The 20,641-nt window shown below is 38.1% G+C and overlaps 1 protein-coding gene across 1 annotated transcript; it reads left to right on the top strand.

The window, feature by feature from the left end:
* The first annotated feature begins 4,105 nt into the window (after positions 1–4,105).
* LOC129244148 (uncharacterized) lies at positions 4,106–19,996 on the top strand. The gene is made up of 5 exons (XM_054881764.1): positions 4,106–4,206; positions 4,297–4,569; positions 13,972–14,894; positions 18,059–18,388; positions 18,915–19,996. Exons 1-5 carry the CDS (start codon positions 4,106–4,108, stop codon positions 19,994–19,996), a joined length of 2,709 nt encoding a protein of 902 aa, XP_054737739.1.
* Positions 19,997–20,641: the final 645 nt, after the last annotated feature.

Below are 20,641 nucleotides of genomic sequence, written 5' to 3'. Positions count from 1 at the left end.
AAGCTTAAAAATTAAGGTTTTTACGACCGTGTTTGAAACTTGTACTGAAATACCGTTGAAGAGAAATGTATAAAGCAATTGTTAACCCAACAAGCATTTAACTTAGGTTTTATAATTCATACTATATTATTTATGAAAATTTTTTATTATCGTAAAATTGATAAGTGACCCTGACGAAAAATTTATGATTTTTATAAACATTTTATTTTATAAAATACATTTTTTTTTGTAACATGAATATATGTATGTACATTTCCAAACAAAAAAGCGCTGCAGGCTGAAATTCAGGCGATTTTTTAGTCCAAATTATCACTACTTTTGGAAATAATGATTTATCGATTCATCGCGCGATTTTTTTAGTCCAAATTTTTACAATTTTTTTAAATAACGATTTATCAAATGCCAAAGGTTAATTTAACTCTTTTAAAAACTACAAAAGTTCTGTCGAACTTCATTGTTGGTTGATCGGGGTTTTTCGGCTTCGCTGTATTCTTTTCTCACTATCGTTCCTTTGACAGTTCGTCCCGCACATTTATTTTGCACGTTTAGAAGAACATTTGTAATAATAGAATTTTAATAAAACTCGTAGTATTATTGAGTAAAAATAGTTTTAAATCATATCTTGAAATAATAAAGAGTGTTTATGAGTGAATATTGATACTTTCCTGTGTTTGTATTTATGTAAGTAAAATAAGTGTCTGTAATAGGGAATTTTTTCAAGGTCATGCAAAATGAAGCCTTTTTAACGTCAAATATTGCTATTAGTTTTTAATGGTAATTTATAAAAAGTACTATACATCAAAAGACTGATATATATATATATATATAATTGGCGCGTACACCCTTTTTGGGTGTTTGGCCGAGCTCCTTCTTCTATTTATGGTGTGCGTCTTGGTGTTGTTCCACAAATGGAGGGACCTACAGTTTTAAGCCGACTCCGAACGGCAGATATTTTTATGAGGAGATTACACAGGTTGACCAAAGTGGTGAAATGCAAGATAAAAGAGCACCAAAATAAAACATTAAATATAAGACCGAAAAACCTAAATGCGTAGAAAAATTCCGATTATTCACTCTGGAGAACTATGGCTTGCATGAAACGATCAGTCTTGCACAATTTCCGAATCAAACATCCTAATGGTAATCAAGCATGAGCAAAAAGTGATCTGAATAAGGCTGAGTTATTCGCACAACTCCTTTAAAACATCTTTGAATCATATTAAAAGGAAAACAGTTTGATACCTACTCCCACTGTCCAAGAATCTACTTAATCACAGCCGATGTGCTAAAAAATATATCACCTAAGGCAGTAATAAAATTTACATCAGTAATGAATGCATGCTTGAAATTCGTGAAATTCGAATATATGCCAATGCACTGGAAGATTTCTGAAATTAAAATGATTCCAAGGCCGGGGAAACCCCCAATGAGGACACATCCCAGCCCAATAGCATTACTTCCAGTAATCGAAAGGCAATTTGAAAAATTATTTTCAAAACGCCTAAAGCAAATAATATCTATGTAGAACACAAACACAGGTATTACTCCTCCCCAATTTGAGAAAAACATTCCACGCATGAGGGCCTAATCTGTAAACGATGCTGTCATACCAATACACCGCACAACTCCAATCATATATTGACCATTGCTGTTTACAACCTTTTCCCACCACTCGACCAATTTGTTGATGCCGGTCTGGTGTCAAAGAAGTTGTTGATCCAGTTTTTAAGGGCCTGTTTGTTATCGAAGATAACGCTCTTCATACGGCGGATGCTTAAGGACCTCCCATTCAAGCTCCGGCTTTGACTAGTTGCGCAACATGCGGCCTGTAGAGCTCCTTCTTGACCGTGGATTTCTTTCGATCATTTCTCAGTGCACCCTGCCCTCCCAGTCCCACCAAACACTTTGGATGAAGATCCAGCTTGATTCTTGGCTTTAGCGTATCTCCGGGAGCCACCCACTCCTTTCTTGGCTTCATATTGTTGTATAGGTACCATTTCTCATTTCTCGTAACAATTCGGTACAAAAAGTGCTGTTTATGACCGCGTGTTGCCCAATGACGGGCGAGATGCTGAGAAACAATTTGAAGGCGACTTTCTTTGGTTTTTCGTTGAGTTCGTGAAGCATCCAGGTTCACAATTTTTCGGCAAATCCCATTGAGTGAAGGTGATTGAGAATCGTTTTATGATTGCAGCTAATTTTTTCTGGCAGTTAAAGACGGGTTTGGCGACCGTTCTCCTTCAAAAGTGTTCTTCATCGAATTCAGAAGGTATTCCGCTGCGGGACGTGGCATCGACGTTAAAGTCGCCGTTTTTGAACTTTGCCTTTGAACCTTCTTAACCTTAATAAAAAATTAAATAACTCAAAAACACAATTAACATATTGTAGTTTTGTACAGCAGGTACGAGTTCTATCGAATGAATACTTACCCTTTGCCAAGCAGGAAACAAATAGTTGTAAAATAAAAGAAAATATAAAAACCCCCACTATGAACTTATTCCCCAACCCAACAAATACTTATGCCTTTTAAATGAATCTTTAACCACTCTATAATGGTTAATGGTTAATGGTAGTAAAGGGTTAAGGTATGGGCCTTTTGCACTGCGACCATATTGATCTATTGTGCACCCTATGCTGTCTATTGACTGTTAAGTATGCTTATAAATTGTACCAGCTCCTTCTGAGGGAGTGATTGAAGGTCTTCATCTATAAGCATGAACTTGTTTAAAAACTTTTTCCTTCTTTGCACTCCTGTGAGAGTGCGAATGCTCTTTTTATTTAACGTGAGGGCCATGTTAGCTCTTTTAGCATTGAAACTTAGGAACTTTTTGGAGTGTCTACCTTCTACGTTGTTCCAATGCTGATTTATTAGAGTTTTGGCCCAGTATTTAACTTTTTGTTTTAGGCTGTTTTTGTTAAATCCAAAACATGGGACTAGGTCCGATGAAATTTAGATCTGCCCCTTTTTTGGCTAGAAAGTCTGCCTTTTCGTCATATCCCTCATGTCCTGGTACCCAAATTAATGAGACATTGTTTTTGGATGCCCGGTTATTGAGTGCCTTGTGGCATTTTAAGAGAGTTTTTGAGTTGCAGGTATAGCTATCTAAAGCTTTTAGAACTGATTGGCTGTCCGAGAGTATTCTAATCTTTACTCTCTTGTGGTTTCTACGTTGCATGATGTTTTCTGCTTCCATTATGGCGTATAATTCAGCTTGGAAGATGGTGGTGCCCCTGGTGAGAGTGAATGATTTGTGGATTCTGGGCCCCACTACTCCACTCTGTAAATGAAACCAAAAAGTTTTTTTTAGAGTAATGCAAGCACGAAGGGACTGTGCTTATTTAATAGGTGCGCTTTGCCGGGTCGCAAATTCAACTCGATAACTTTTTTCACACAACATCCTAATGGTATAAAACTGAACCAGGATAAAAAAATAATCCTCTAATAAATAGGTCTTGTAAAAATCCGCAATCTATGCCAATTCCTACATTATATCAGTTCTGATAACTGACTTTGTTGTATTCTTTATTAAATCTACCAAAAGTTTGCAAATGAATGCTTACAATTAAACGGAATGTCATGCGTACGCGCATAAATCACAGACAAATAAATTACAACAGGTCTTCATTCAACGGGCAGCTTACGCCATTCACTGCAGAATTCGGCTGCTATTTGGTCACATGTGTGTTTTAATGGTATGTATGTGTATTTAATAGAGTGATGCACTCGAAACTATAACAAAATACGCATACCTGTGCAATTTGTATATTTATACACGCACACCCCCACTCACACAAATGCTTCTGCTGCATGACTTATCAAACTGTATAATCGTAAATTTATTACCATATCGATAAGCAAATAGAATTTAGTTATTCATTAAATAAATTATAATATATATTTACATACAAAAAGCATACGGATTTCAGATTTGCGGAAAATTGTTGGAAATCTGGAAATATAATACTCAGTTCATTGAGAATTGTTGACTGAACAACATTTGCGTAGAAATCGTTACCATCAACGAACACAACCCCTGTAACTGCGCATATCTATATACACATGTGTGTGTGTATGTGTGTATACAGGGATTAGTGTTTTGCAAAAATGTTTAATTCAAAATCATTTCGCTTAAATCACGAACTAGACACAAATGCCCGGAAAAAGGAACGTGAGCGTAAACGTTTACGTGAGCCCAAAAGAACTTGGTGAGATTTGAAAATTCTGAATTTGATATTCTCGTTTCCTGATATTAATTAATAATTCGTAATCCGTTTGATTGCTCTAAAAATACACAGCTGGATAAAATTCATCGTCATAACGCTGCTTGGGGGCTTTGCATTACTGCTGGTTCTGAGCAATGTGGACTTTTCAGGTGAATCAACTGAGCTGACGGCTGTTAACACTACTTACCTGTTGCGCCTGACGGAGGTGTCAACCGAACTTTCAGCAACAAAAGTGGCAAAAATGGAAGAAGTATTGGACGGAAGTGCTGATGACGATATAAATGCTAGAGTGGCCGATATTGCATTGCAGGACACGGAGGTAGCTAGAGCAAAAGCAGCAGCCTAGTAAGTATTGCAGTCGTCTATTAATGTCGATATGTATTAGCAATGCGCACAAAACTTTTACTCACTAAGGGCTTTTTCTATGAGGGCCTTTTAATCAGAGAAATCTGAAAAACAAAAGGTAGCGAAAACAACAATCCATGATGCAATATGCGCTTCTTGTTTAAGGTACAGAGAGATTTTCAATGCCTAATGCTATTCGTCTGATGTACGGCATTCGTCATTGATGTAACTCTAATGCGCCGCCGTAGCCGAATGGATTGGTGTGTGACTACCATTCGGAATTCGGAGTACGTAGGTTCGAATCTCCGTGAAACACAAAAATGAAAAAAAGTTTTTTATAATAGCGGTCGCCCCTCGGCAGGCAATGACAAACCTCCAAGTGTATTTCTGCCATGAAAAAGTCCCTCAAATTATCTGCCGCTCGGAGTCGTTTTAAAATTGTAGGCCCCTCCATTTGGGAAACAACATCAAGAAGGCGCACACACAAATAGGAGGAGGAGCTCGGCCAAACATCCAAAAAGGGTGTAAGCGCCAATTATATATATACAGTGACAAATTTTACAATGCGTACGGCGAGAAAAAATTTGCAGAAAAAGTTCCCTTAGTTTTGCTTTTGTTCGTATGCGTTATCTAATCATAAATTATACTCAATTTCCTGGCAAATTTCACTTGTTAACAATGGAGTGGGGAGCTTAGGAAAATCGCATTGCAGTGATTGCATTACAAAAGTGTGGTAAAAGCGCAAGTGAGATTTACGAACTTCTGAAAAAACTTTATATTTCGAGAATGTTTGTTTACCGCACGATCAATCGTTTTGCCCAAACGTCTAAAGTGGCAGACAGAAAAGGAAGTGGTCGTCCTCGCGTGGTTCGAACCAGTGCAGCCATAAAAGCCGTTCGAGAAAGAATTTGCAGAAATCCCTTTAGAAAGCAAAAAATCATGTCCAGGGAAATGAATGTATCGACCAGATCCATATCAATACTAATTAGAGATTATTTCTACATAAAAGCCTTCCGTCGCTCAACGGGTCATCTTTTGAAAACGCGCTTGAAGAAAATTAGACGATAGATGCAAGTAACTTATTCGGTGGCATGCGGTCAACGGCCATGAAAATATTTTTTTCACAGATAAGCAAATTTTCATTATTGAAGTAGTTTTTAATAAGCAAAACGACAAAATCTAAGCTAAAACTTCTAAAGACGCAAAAAATGTTGTTCGAAGGTTTCAGCATGGCCACCGTCCAGCCTCCGTGATAATTTGGTGGGGAATGTCTTGTAAAGACGTTACATCTCTTCATTTCGGCGAAAAAGAGGTTAAGACCGGGACACAAGTGTACTAGGAGGATGTCTTAGAAGGCGTGGGGGAGCTGTTGAGCAATTCTCTCTTCAATTGAGAGCGTTGGATCTTCCAGCAAGATCCCGCTCCAGCCCATAAGACAAAATCCACCCAGCAGTGGCTAAAAAACAATATTCCTGGGTTCATAGCCGCAGAAGATTGGTCGTCGGGAAGTCCAGATTTGAGTCCATTGGACTACAGTTTCTGGTAAGAAAAGGAGAACATGGCCTGTCAAAGACCTACAAAAATTTGGAGAGCCTCAAACAATCTTTGGTACGAGTAGCGACGTCAATATTCATGGAAACTGCTGCAATAGCTGAATGGCCTAATCGTTTGAAGGCTTGTGGAAAAGCAAATAGTGACCATTTCGAATGAAAATTAAAAAATTTTTTTTTCCAATATTTGCATGATTAAATAAAACTAGCTTCATTAAAAAGGTATTATACTGTAATTTCATATCTGTTATGAACTTAACTTGTAACAGAACTTAAACTTATGGCTCGACTAAGCACGTACGATTTGTAAACGTGGTTGAGGCGTAAGTTTTTCTGTGATGAAATGTTAATGAATACTGCTAATGAATATTATGTATTTAGTTTTACAGTTGTCCCACTTGATCTGCCAAAAACCCCTATTGGAGAAAGTACCTGCAATCTGATCACCCTTTATAAAATTTAGAAGTAGTGCAAGCGCATACTTGTATACTCGTATGTGCTCACTTGCCATATTCATATCCAACATTAGGGTATAAGTAGGCGAGCATTCCGAAAGTTTCATGATTTTTTTAACAAAGTAAAGTTGGAGCTTGTCTACGTCTTCAAATAGAGTGTATCCCCATACTTGAATGACATGGCATATGGCTTGAAACATTTGCCATTTTGAGCTGAGTGTAATATCTTTTTTAGAAAAGAGGCTTGTCCAAGTTGAATTTATACTAATTTTTGCTGAAGTGTTACGCTTTATAAGGTGCTTTGAAAGCACATTTTAGGGGTCGGTACTACTTCCGCAGTGCAATACTCATTAGTAATTGTTATATTAACTACTTTGAGATCTATTTTTCCCGACGCTATAATTTTCCGCCCTGTTTAAACACTATTATTTCTGATTTCTTTAAATTCATCTCCATATTCCAATTATTGCAGTAAATCTCTAATAAATATCTCCCATCATTATGTCATCTGCATATAACAGCATTCTAAAATTCATATCGTCAATATATGGACCACCTCGCAACTCTTCATGCATGCCATTTAAATAAAGGGGTTTCCGATAAGAGGTGTTATTTTGATATTCGTTGCTTGTGTGGCACGTAGCGCCGTCTTGTTGAAATAAACGTTGTCCAGATCAATACCATCCAATTCCGGCCATAAAAAATTGTTAATCATCTCTCGATAGCGCAATCCATTTCATAATTTTCGAAAAAGTAAGGTCCAATGACTCCGCCGGACCATAAACCGCACTAAAGAGACACACGTTGAGGGTAGAGAGGCTTTTCAACAATAACTAGGATTTTCTGAGCCCCAGATCCGACAATTTTATTTGTTGACGAAGTCACCGAGGTGGAAATGTATTCCCATTTTAAAACTGAAAACCGCACCCTCTGGAGACTTATAGTTTTAAGTAATTTAATGTTAAATTTGTGAAAGTTAGCGAAAGTTGGTGTTGCCATACACCTGAAATATAAACGAAGTTCGTATGGAGAGATGTTCAGTGGAGGGTTTATTGTAAATCTGCAGTATTGTTTGCTGTAATTTAAAATTGAGAAAATTTTTTGAAAATATAAACATACAAAAAACCGTTGCAGGAGGAAATTTAAAATAAAAACAGTGCGATTGTCTGGATCATGTTATGCACATAGTTAACTCATCGAAGCTTAAAAATAATTATATTAAAGGTATCGCAAAAGATAATAAAGTAATTAAAAACCAAAAATTACCGTTTATAAGTATATTGTATTGCTTCGATCAGTTTTACAAACGGGTCTTTATGCTTTTATAAACAGATTTTATCCACAAAAATTCGATTATCTTTTAATACAGGGTGGCTAATGAAAGCCGCTACCAAAAAAAAATTGAATAACTTTTTTAGTTATCTGTTCCATTTTTGTTTTAATTTGCAGATTGATCTTTAAAATTTATTAAAATGGCGCTATCACGCACTGGAGTCCGTAGTTTTGGTACAGAGAGAGTACAGGCGGATGTTTGGCGGCGATCCCCCGAGCAGATGGACCATAATGAGACTGGTGAATAATTTTGCTGAGCAAGGAACAGTCGCAAGAAGGCCTTATCATCGAAACCCACCAGTTCGGACGGAGGAAACGATCGCTGCTGTAGCTGCAGCTATACAAAGCAATCCAAGGGTTTCAACAAGAAGCTTATCTGCTCAACTTGGTGTCAGCCGACAGTCTTTGCAAACAATAATGCACAAAGATTTAGACTTATTTCCCTACAAAATTCAAATGGTTAACAAACTGAATGCAGCAGACTTGCCGATTCGCTTGGAATTTTGCCAGAAAATCCTGCAAATGGTGGAAGAAGACCAAAACATGTTAAACTGCCTTTTCATGTCTGATGAGGCCCATTTCGATTTAAACGGCAATGTGAACAAACAAAATTGTCGAATATGGAGTACTTCTAACCCACAGATACTCCACGAGACGGAATTGCATCCTCTTCGCGTGACAGTGTGGTGTGCGGTTTCTTCAGGCTGTATTGTCGGGCCTTATTTTTTTGAAGAAAATGGTCACACCGTTACGGTTACTGGAGACCGTTATTTGAAAATGCTGAAAGAATTTTTCTATCCAGAACTACGCCGAAAGAGAATTCCTTTAAACTCTGTGTGGTTTCAACAAGATGGGGCAACGTCTCACATAGCCCAGACTGTTATGACAGAGTTGCGATGAAAATTTCCCAATAAACTGATTTCAAGAAACTCCGAATTTCGTTGGCCCCCCAGGTCGCCTGACCTTACTGCACCTGACTTTTTCTTGTGGGGTTTATGTAAACAAGAAGTTTATAAAACAAAGCCAACAAATTTGGATGAACTAAAACAATCCATTCGGGCAACAATTGCGGCTATTCCTGTCGCAACTCTCAAAGCAGCAATGAACAACTTTTTACTAAGATGCCGTACTTGTGTCAACGAGCATGGGGGGATTTAAATTCAATTATTTTTAAAACTAGTTAAGCTACATTTAATAAAATTTAATGACCTTCAACTTGAAAAAAAAAAATGAATTCCTTACACTAAAAAAAAAGTTATTTGAGTTTCTTAATGTAGCAAAATTCATCAGCCACCCTGTATTTTTCCAATTTCTTCTCTTGTCTCTCAATTTTATTTGAGGCATAGAGCACATCTCTCGGGTATTACTTCATTGCCCGCCTGAGCGGTGCTGAGATGAGCTACGCATATGAAAAAATAAGCAAATAGTTAAATTTGTATTAAAAACGGAAAATTTACAGCAATAAACATGCATGGCTCGTCTAAACCGATCGGATGTATAGTCTATGGATTCTTTTATGATAAATTCGACAGCATTTCCAGTTTGCCAAAAGGGTTCCAGTTTTTGATAATGCAAATTTGCAGAAAATGGTCAGAAATTTTTGCTTCATCTTATATACATTTCTTTTTATACATTTTTTTATTCCTTTATTATTCTACTTGGGAACATGGGGCTTCAACAATACATTTATTCTATTCTATCAACTGCTGCTGTATTTGCGACTTTTGGGTAACTGCATCTGAATCACGAAGGTTAGAATGCCTCCAGATATTTCGTGGACCGGGTCGTCTGTGTCCTTGAGGGTTCCATTTCAAATCTATTCTGACTATACTTGCCCTGTTCTTTCTGAGAGTGTGCCCGATTCATCATCATTTCCGACATGTTATCACCTCTTCAATTGGTTCTTGCTCGGTGGTCTGCCACAAGTCCGCATTTCGGATAGTGTTAATCCAAAAAACTTTACATAGAAACCAAAGTCATTTGTTAGTAAAGCTTTGCAATGCTTCTCGACACCAGCTACGTTTCACTGCCATATAAGAATGTGAATTTTGCACATGCAATTTATTTGAGTTTTCTGTGAAATTTGCTTACTTTTCCAAATTGGCTGTAACTGTCCAAAAGCTGTCCTAGCTTTACGCAGACGGTTTTCTGCGTCTTCGTCAGCTCCTCCGTTAGCCGATACTATACTACCAAGAGAGCAGAAACATCCAATATAGCAGTAGCACCGCTTCTCCCTCGATTACAATATTGTTGGGATTTGAAATAGTGAGTCGCACTGCAACCGTTTTCTTCCTGTTTATTTCCAGGCCATACATCGTACAGGTCAAAGGAGAAAGAAGAAGGGGCCTTGGGAGTAGGGGATGATGACTACGCACTTACGGCGACGCCGATGGTGGCTAATTTACGTTCATAATTAGCCGCATCCCGCTACTGATGAACTTCACCAGATGTATGGTATTTAAAACCGCTATATCCGCAGATGTAGCGAAAAAGTGAGAGCCAAGATGTCTAAATCTTTGCCAAACGGGAGCAAGTCAACTGAGAATAAGGTGTTGAGATGATTCCACCTCGTCCTCAAGACAGCTTCTGCAGAACGGACTTGAGGTAATCCCAAGTCTCACCGCATGGTCGCGTAACGGACCATGTCCGGTAAGGATACCACCAAAATCGAGAGCTGGGGATTTGTTAGTCTTAGAAGTTCCCTCGAGCGTCCGCGATCTACCCATGGGAAGGATCTCGCGACCTTGCACGTTTGCGCACTAGCCCAGCGCTCGCTGAGTTGACTCGAGGCCCATCTTTCCAGGAGCAGACCACTGGTTCTCAAAGGAACCCCAATCCTCTCATTTTGCGACGAAAACATCTCCAAAGTTCCCTGCTTAGTCCGCTCATCAGCCCAGCACTTTCCCTCTATGCCGCTGTGACCGGGAACCCAAATGAGTCTGATATCGAAGTATTCGAATGTAATCGAGAGAGAAGCCAGACATTCCCCCACCAATCTCGAACGCACAAACAACGATCCCAAGGCCCTTATTGCCGCTAGGCTGTCAGAGTAAATATTTACGGTGGCTCACAGCTTATTTCGTGTGGCTGTATGTTAAACTAAAGAATTGTAAAATTATTTTTATTTGATTTACTTTAAAAAAAAATTTAAATGCACAATCAAAGATAAATTATTTCTAATTACAAACATGTGTAAATGCATTCAAATTTTTTCTGCTTTAGTAGAATATTTACAACAAAAACAGAATACTAGGTAAATTGACGTCACAGCTTATTTCGTGTGTTCACTTTTACCGTTATCGGCGCCAGTAAACCGGTTAGCAATTACACAGTGCGACATCAAAAATCTAACCTACAGAGTTTTTAGATATTTAAAAAAAAATTTAAAGCAGAGTATAAAAAAATTATTTTTATGAAGAAAAATCTTGTTAAAATTTATTTTTTTTTAGAAAATAACAAACTTAAAGTTCAGTTTTATGTTTTTATCTTATAAATGACTTTTTTTAGTACATTTTGCAACATTTTTGCTAGAAGAAATAGTGAGAAATTTTAATTATTTTCATAATTACAGTAAAAAATGGTAAAAACATACAATTTTTCGAAATTTTGGTATTCAAAATTGCGTATTGAGATATAGGTTCTTCTCAAAATAAGTTTATTTGTACATGTACGAAATTTCTGCATCAAGCTATGACAAAATAAATCGATTAAATCAAACAAAGGTCGATTTATAAGTCAAATTTAGCGTACAGGTAAAACTCCAAAATCTCATGAAAATAGAAAACTTCAAAACGCAATAAAAAAAAATTCGAGCTAACTTTTAAAAACCCAGCGAGGGTTTTGCTATTGAATAGGTATATTTTCAGAAAAAAAGGTCCGGTGTGGTTTGATTTTGATGACCCCAAAATTGTCGCACAGTGTTATAGGAAATTTGCTTTGCATAGTATATTAGATTATATCCTTATTTAGTTTACACATTGAAAGTAGTCGGTTGTCCAGCTTAATTTAAAAATACCGTGATGGGTCGTCGTACGTCGATTGAAAGGCGCGAATTAGTGATAACGCATTACAAAAATGGAAAGTCGCAGAAAAAAATTGCTGAAATTGTAAATTTAAGTACTTCCACAGTACAGTACATTATTCAACGCTTTTCTCGTGAAAAAAGAGTGGTTGACAAAGGCCGCCAAGCTCCAAACAAAATTTTTACAGAAGCTGATGAAAGGTGGATATTAAGAAAAATTAAAAAAGACCCCCGAATTAGTGCGCCAGCTTTGACAAAAGAGGTTGGAAAAGTACTTGGTAAGTCATGTAATCCTGAAACAATAAGAAGAATTCTGCGCAAAGCTGATTTCAATGGTCGTACAGCTCGAAACAAACCGTTTGTTAATGAGCGTAACAGAAGATTAAGGGTGGAGTTTGCCGAAAACCATGTTAATAAAGATCAAACATTTTGGAATGACGTTATTTTCGCCGACGAAAGCAAATTCAACCTCTTTGGTTCCGATGGAAAGTCTTTCGTTTGGCGTAAGCCCAACGCGGAGCCGGACCCGAAGAATCTGCGTGGTACAGTAAAACACGGTGGGGGCCATGTAATGGTTTGGGGCTGGTTTTTATCGACGAAATTATGGATAAAACAGTATATTTGAATTTATTAAAAAATAATTTACTACAAAGTGCTGAAAAATTAGGCATTCGGGACAGGTTCAGGTTCTATCAGGACAATGATCCGAAGCATAAGTCGGAATTAGTGCAACGGTGGCTTATATGGAATTGCCCTCATGTGGTAAAAACGCCAGCACAATCACCTGATCTCAATGTAATTGAGAATTTATGGAATATTCTGGATCAAAAAATTAGAAAACATAACATAAGCAACAAACAAGATCTAAAAACAGCATTGCAAGTGGAGTGGGAGAAAATATCTCCTGAATACACTGGAAAACTTGTTAGCTCCATGCAATCCCGGTTAAAAACTGTATCAAAACAAAAAGGCTACCCTACAAAATATAATATTAGATTAGTAAAAACTTAATAAATTAAAAAAAATCATGTTTTTTCTAGTTTGGTTAAGCACACGAAATAACGTGTGACATGGATTTACTTATAATTTTGATTTTGCTGTAAATATATTACTTAAGAAGAAATAATTTAAGTTTATTTATGTATGTTTGTAACAAGAAATAATTTATCTTTGAATGTACATACGTTTAAGTTTTTTTCTAAATAAAGTTTATACAAAAATATTAAACTTTTTTATTTTGATAAACGGGCACACGAAATAAGCTGTGAGCCACTGTACTTCCGTGATGGTAATTATCGAAGTGAGATTTCTGCAGCAGAGCAGGTATAATGCCATCGGGTCCAGGTGACTTGAAAAGCTTGAACGAGTCAATCGTCCAAGCCAGGCGTCGCTTATTCAGCCAGCGGCTGTGGGTGTGTGGAGTGCTATTCACCCTATCCCAGCCCATATTGCCCAAGTCCGGGTTTTTCCAAGTCCTTTCATGCTTTCACATAATCTGCTCCATGAGTCGCGCTTCGCTTTCTTAGCCCTACTTTGTACAGTTCCCATCCTGGGGGAGACTTAATTCTTCTGGTTCTATAGAGCCTACATGGAGCCCTGATTTCCGTTAGTTCGGTTACCCACCAATGCGGCTTTTCCTTTTTGGGAGGCGGTCTTATTGGACAAGCGCTCCCGAGAGCTCTGTTACACGCAGAAGCGAATGCCTCCATCAGTTCATCTATCGCTTCTTCTGAAAGATCTGCATTTCCTTTCGGTGCTTCCGGAAGAGAAACCTGCAGGTTTCTGCAGTTTATTTTGCGAATATATCAACTTTATATACATTTTTTATATTTATGTCTATTGTAAATCTTTATCGAGCTCCCGCATAAATTTATATATTATTTTACAAATGAGGTATTTGACCGTTAAATTACACTTCTAAATCACACATATATTTTTATGACCTTATATATATAAATATATAGTACTATAGGTATATGTAGACATGGCTCGAGCTTGAGACAAATTGAAATAAAAACCAAAAAATTGTTTTACATTTATTTAGCCCTTCCTTCACCTGTACCGACAACCGTTCATGTAAAACTGTAGTTTGCTCTGGCGGTCCGATCTACACTCTCCTAATTGAACTTGAATACTTAATTTACTGGTGCGGCAATGAATATTTCGATGTCACCATTGAGAATTGTATATTCGATGGAAAATCTATAGACAAATATACGATGTCCGGCAGCTTTAATCTGAACAGTTTGACAATTCGTAATTGTAGTCTTGAAAAGATCGTGGATAACGCTTTCAAATATAGCAGCGTGCAAAAATTAGTCAATCTAACTCTACAAGGTGTCCAGCTCCAATCACTGAATGCAAACTCCTTCGCAGGTTTAGGAACAGTTACGCATTTCAAATTACTCAATACACAACAAAAAACATCTACGCCACTAATAGCCGAAAATTTCCTTCAGCCGATGGCTGAAAACCTTAGCAGTATTGTTTTACAACAATCACAGGAAAATTGCGATTCCGTCACCATTTACGATCCCACAGGGTGGCTGGGCGGCAGCGTTGTGTACGGTAATTTAACATTTGTTGATTTGAGTGGTACGCACTTCAATCATACACTCAATCGTGATACATTCATCAAGTTGTCGGCTCTCCACGAGCTTTCGTTGGCCAATTGTAGTCTGCGCACAATTGCTGAATCCACTTTTGATGGAATTTTGGAAACCCTCAAGTTACTAGATTTGCGAAATAATCAGTTGGAAACATTGGATGGTGAATTTCTAGCGATTGCAACATTAAATGACATCGGCATACAAATGGCGGGAAATGAGTGGCGATGCGACTGTGATAATATAGTGAATATCGAATACGTGAAACAAAGACAAGACCAATCCGGTGCAGCAATAGAATGTGCGTCACCAGTGGAATTAAAAGGAGTGCAAATGTGTGATGTTCAACTGCAATGTGAGGGTAAGTAGGGACATTAAAATGAAAACTCGAAAAGTATTTTGTATAAAGGATGGGCTATTGACAGATTTAATTTTAAATTATACAGGGTCCGGCACTCGAAGTGTAACCAATTAAAAATGCCATAAATTTAGTTTAGAAAATAACTTTTATTCAATTCAAAGCAAAAAATACATATGTGAAAATAATACAAAATTAAGAATCAATTTACTTTTGCTCGATTTGATCACCTTTTGCCTTGACTATGGCCTTGAGACGCTTCAGAAACGAATCGCAAGCTGCCCGAATGTGACTAACACGTATTTTGGCCCACTCGCGGACAATGGCTTTTTTAGCGCTTTGAGATTGGTGAATCTTTTAGTTCGGACCTTGCTCTTCAAAATGGCCCAAAGAGAATAATCCATCGGATTCGCGTGTAGTGAATTTGGGTGCCATTGGGTGGACGTTATGAGGTTCGGAGCGTTGTTTTTTAGCCATTCTTGGTTCACTCGAGCTTTGTCAGACGGTACCGAGTCCTGTTGAAAGGTCCATGGTCTGCTACCGAAATGTTTGTCTGCCCATGGCCTCAAAACAACCTCCAGAATACTTTTCCGATAATATTTCGCATTTACCTTGACTCCAGGCTCGATGAAAACGATTGGAGAGCGCCCATCTGCGGTTGCAGCGGCCCAAAACATTACCTGTGGCGGGTGCTGCCTCCTGCTGGCCAATCGATGACTCAAATTCTCGTATGAACGGTCGGTCAAATAAATCCTATCAGTATCATTGTAGCGAGTAATGATGCGATAATCAAAAACTTTATTTACTTTAAGATGCTCGAGCTCATGAACAATCGCTGGTTGTGATTTTCCAGCCAAATATAATGCCATCACACTATTACGTTTGAAATCCATTACTGATTTTCATTTTTCGCCAACTAACAGACATCTGATGCACGAGCATAAGCTGCGGGAGTGGTCTGAAGTTGGTTACACTTCGAGTGCCGGACCCTGTAAGTTAAAATGAAGCGTCTATTGTTTTTGCTAACTGGGCGATGAAACACTAGAGCACATCCTCTGCCAATGTGCAGGTCTCGCAAGACGAATACTTAATCGCCTAAATGGTGTGCTTCTAAACCATTGTTAAAATTGAACAAAAAGCCCGAGGAAGTACGCCAATTCAGTAGATAGTAAAATGGCGTAATACTGATAAATTACCGGCCATTGTTGCCCCTCCCTTACTAAGCAAGTAATCAATTAATAAAACTCCCTCGCTATCCCAAAAAAAAGTAGCCATAACCTACGGCGCCAACTTTTACATTTTGAATTCCTGTGGCATCCCTATTCCTTTTACCCACTCCATCGACTCTTGCTTGGTCTCCAGATTAAACTGACAAATACTAGTTTTATTAACGGGTACAAAGTGGTTGTAAATTTTATAAAAACACTTTAACATATCTCCAAAAAGATTTTACACGCGCCATCTTGAGCGATTCTTAACAATATACTTTAATTCGCTTTCAATGTTACTAACTTCTCTTTCGACTGCTCGCCTACAAGTCTCCCTTGGTCTACCAGGCTTGCGACTAGTATTCACAAGAGGATTCCACTTCAGTGCCTTTCGGGAATTGTATTTTTCCCCTTCGCGTAGCGTATAACCAATCCATCTCGACTGACTCCATTTGCGCTTTCTTAAGCAAATCAGAATTTGCTATCGTGTTAGGCCGAAAAATATGGAAAATATTCCTCAGGCAGCGAATTAGGAAAACCTGGAGAGCGTTGTGATGGGTTAGGTCACTTTCCATTTGCAGCAACCGTGAGTCAAAACCGATACCACGGTGGATTTGAAAAACCTCAAAAGTGATGATCCGATATCCTTCCTTTGTGTAGATGTTTGAGCAATTAGAAAATTAGAGCGGTTTTCCTCGCAAAAAAAAAAATTTTTTTTCCATGCACAGTAGCAGACTGTTTTCGTTTTGAGCATTACTGGCCAACCGATAGCAGTAGACATTTCAACTAAAGGGTGATTTTTTAGCTATTATCTTTTTAAACAGTTGGTTTAAACAGCTGACGCACATTTCGTGTTTTGTTTCACTGTCAAACATCTTCAGTTTGGTCTATAATTTAACCATGAATCGTCTTACAAACGAACAACGCTTGCAAATCATTGAATTTTGTTATAAAAATACGTGTTCTGTTAAGAAAATTTAAGATCCACCTTTTTATCGAAAAATTGTGTTCAACGACGAAGCTTATTTTTGGATCAATGTGTATGTAAATAAGCAGAATTGTCGATTTTAAGGTGAAGATCAGCCAGAAGAATTGCAAGAGCTACCAATGTATCCAGAAAAGGTCACAGTTTGGTGCGGTTTATGGGCTTGAGCTATCATTGGACTTCTTCAAAGATGCTGCGAATCGTAACGTAACTCTAAATAGTGAGCGCTACCGTGAAATGATATCTAACTTTTTTTTCCCGAAATGCAAGAGTTTGATTTGCATATCATGTGGTTTCAGCAAGACGGTACCACATGCCACACAGCACGCGTAACAATGGACTTGTTGTCTGGTAGAGCTTATAGCGCTTTTGCCACATAGCTGATGTCGTCGGTTTATTTATAGTTGTTGGTGTGCTGTGGCCTACAGCTTTGCCTTGAACTGTTTCCTGGCTAAAGACCAAGAGATCACCCTTTGAGGAAGATCCTATCCCCAATTTGTCATGAATGTTTGTTTGCTTCTCTTGTCGTCGGTCTGTTTTGCGCTGTAAATGCGTCCATCCTCTCTTCCCGTCAGTTTGTCCGTCTATTTTATGCCGCTATTCGAGTTTTGGTTTTTATTTGTGCTCATCATCTTAGTCCCCCGGCTGCCAAACCCACCCAATAGGCACGGTCGCATCACATTTTGGGTTGAGGGAGTTTTTTTAACGAAGTTTACGCCTTCGACCTGTGGGTTTCGCGGGTGATATTTCACCTTTCTCTTACCTCCCATATCTGGGAGCTGTTTCCCTATCCACTCCCTGAGTACGCACCCTCTAGGGATGACAGGCTCCCCCGACGGTTTTTATTTGCTAAAAAAGTTATTCAAAAACAAATCGATACATTTTGCGCCAATTTGAATACAAAATGGGCTTGTAGAAAATTTTCCGAAAAACCACGCTGCCATTAATTATTTCAACTGTTCCTATAACTCTAGCCACCACAGCAAGTACGCCACTTACTACAGCAACAACTGCCCTACCTACATTAAATTCAACTATGTCGACGACAATAACTACCACGAATACAACTCCTCTACTGTCATCAACGCCAATATCTACTAGTCCAACTAATGCAACTGAGAATACATCCATATCTAGGAGCACTGGAACATCACTTACTACAACAACACTCAAAAATTCAACATTGTCGACTCATATGACTGCATCGGAGGTAATAACAACAACTCCGCTCACAACAGATAATGTAACATCCACAGTTCTGTGGCCAACAACAACAAGTGAAACTATAGTAGAAGACACTACTGGTAGGTAATCGAAAGTTAAATCGATTATATTTTTTTTTTATTTTTTTTATTTGTTTTTGTTTTTGGTTTTCTATATATGTACTATCTATAACCATCAAGTATCAAGGATCATGTTCTCTCCCGATCATTTTGAACTAGCCCTTATTGTCTCCATCTTCACTACTAGTTTTCGAACATTCCCGAAATTTTCGAGTTACATATATTCAAGCACGTTCAGCAAGTCAGTGCAAAATACTGCTCTAGCGACTATACTTACGTACTATATCAAGATACAGCACTAAATAAATACCAAGATTATACATTTTTTGTCACAACTATTTCAGTTGGCTTTTTTATACTAAAGCCTACAAATATGTATGTAGTCAATTTGACGAAGAATTACGGACAATGTTCAAAATACTTCGCTTCCTTGTACTTCGCTTTACTATAGTAGTTTTATTAAGAATATAGAGATGTAGCATGAAATGTGAGCTAAATAATATTTAGAGCTATTCATATTTATATGTATATGTTTCTTAACGCATAGATACGACCCTAGAACCAACAACTACAATGCCGGAAACTACCATTACCAAAACTAGTTTTTATACTACCACTACACGTCGGTATACATCCACTACACCTCCGACTACAAGTGATAGCGAATGCTATAGCGACCTCTCTCCAAAGTTTATAGTTTGCAAGTATACAAAGCGCCAAGCGATGTGTGACTACGATGGCAGTTTCAATGTGTATACGACTTCATCAACAAGCGTACAACTTCGAATTGGCAACATTGCAGATGGATTACAAGTAACATATTTTCAGGCGCTCAGTTACAATGCTAGCACTACACATCTGATCAACAGCAACAGTAGCATGGACATCAACCATCTCGCACCAAATCAGAGTTACGTCTTTTGTCTGATACCAGAAGATAGCGTTGAGACCTCGCCATTTAACTGTCGCTCGGCACATTTACCTTTAGAAGCAGCTCAACCTTGGCTAGAGAACAGCGATAGAGCACTTTTCTATACAATTGCCACACTTATAACCGTCATCTGTAGTCTTATAGGTGTAGCAGCAGTCTATTTCTTACTACGCTGGCGCCCAACCTTGATATATGGCAACAAGCGTATACGACGTATCGATTATACATCGCATAAAATATGGCTTCTAGCCAAAACTGATCGTTCGTCTATCGATTCGAAACAGTTAGCATTGAATGAATTATCAAAAATGCCCTCATCGATTAGTGATACCCTATCAGTGGAAAACTATTTAAATGTGAAATCATATGACTATATGCAATATTTCAAAGGTTTAGAATTCAACAAGCAACGAAATGTGCCACACATTTCCGATAATCGACCACCATTGACCCAGGCGCCTACACTTCCGCCTGTAGCCGATCGTACATTTCGCAGTGGTGAGCGTGATTGTCATAGCGCTGGTGTACCCGCTTGCAATAGTAATGCGGTAAGCCATCACAGTTCTCAGCAGTCTACAGTTCGCATGGAAGGCATACGTGGGATGGGTGCGCGATTTCAAATGCGGCCACAAAACGTCACAATAAATGAATTTGAAAACGAATATGAAAGCATAGATTATTATCAAGAGCTTTATTAATTTTACCTACATTTCCTGCTAAAGAAAAATATGATAACATATAACTAAATATTAATAAAATGGAATTACAAGAAGTTAAAGGGTTTCACAGAATACATACCTACATATATTATTCGCACCTTTTTGTTCTTATTACTTGTAAAAGTATTATTTCTGTGGTCAACTCCCGTTTAATTTTGTCTTTAACCGGTGGCAACTTAACCGAATGATGGATTCTAAAGCGGCGAATTTTCTGTATGTATAAAATCTTAAGAAAGAATTGCAATATCACATAAATCTGCTATACATACGAGGGGGGTTCAATAAGTACGCGTTTAGAAATGAAGGCAGCATTTTTCCAAAAATTTTTTTTTTATTTTTCGACATAGTCCCCTGTTAGAAAGATACACTTCTCCCAACGCTCCGGACATTTTTCTAACCTCTTCAAAAAATAGGATTTGTCAAACTCTCCAAAATACGCCTCTGTCTCGGCAATAACTTCCTCGTTTGAACTACATTTTTTTTCCCGCCCGCCATTTCTTTATGTTAGGGAACAAGAAAAAATCGTATGGAGCTAGATCGGGTGAATACAGGGGGTGCGGCGGCAATTCATACAGTTTGGCGGCGACAACTCCGGATGAATGTGCTAGTGCGTTATCGTGATGA

The sequence above is a fragment of the Anastrepha obliqua genome, chromosome 4, assembly GCF_027943255.1.
Source record: "Anastrepha obliqua isolate idAnaObli1 chromosome 4, idAnaObli1_1.0, whole genome shotgun sequence".
In the NCBI taxonomy this organism is placed as follows: domain Eukaryota; kingdom Metazoa; phylum Arthropoda; class Insecta; order Diptera; family Tephritidae; genus Anastrepha; species Anastrepha obliqua.
Note: the sequence above shows the minus strand (reverse complement) of the source record. Positions and strands in the feature narration are given on the sequence as shown.

Coding starts and splice junctions, on each gene's coding strand:
- LOC129244148 (XM_054881764.1), top strand. CDS start 4,106: ATGTTTAATTCAAAATCATTTCGCTTAAATCACGAACTAGACACAAAT. Junction 4,207..4,296: donor CGTGAGCCCAAAAGAACTTG/GTGAGATTTGAA, acceptor AAAAATACACAG/CTGGATAAAATTCATCGTCA. Junction 14,895..18,058: donor TGTTCAACTGCAATGTGAGG/GTAAGTAGGGAC, acceptor CTATAACTCTAG/CCACCACAGCAAGTACGCCA.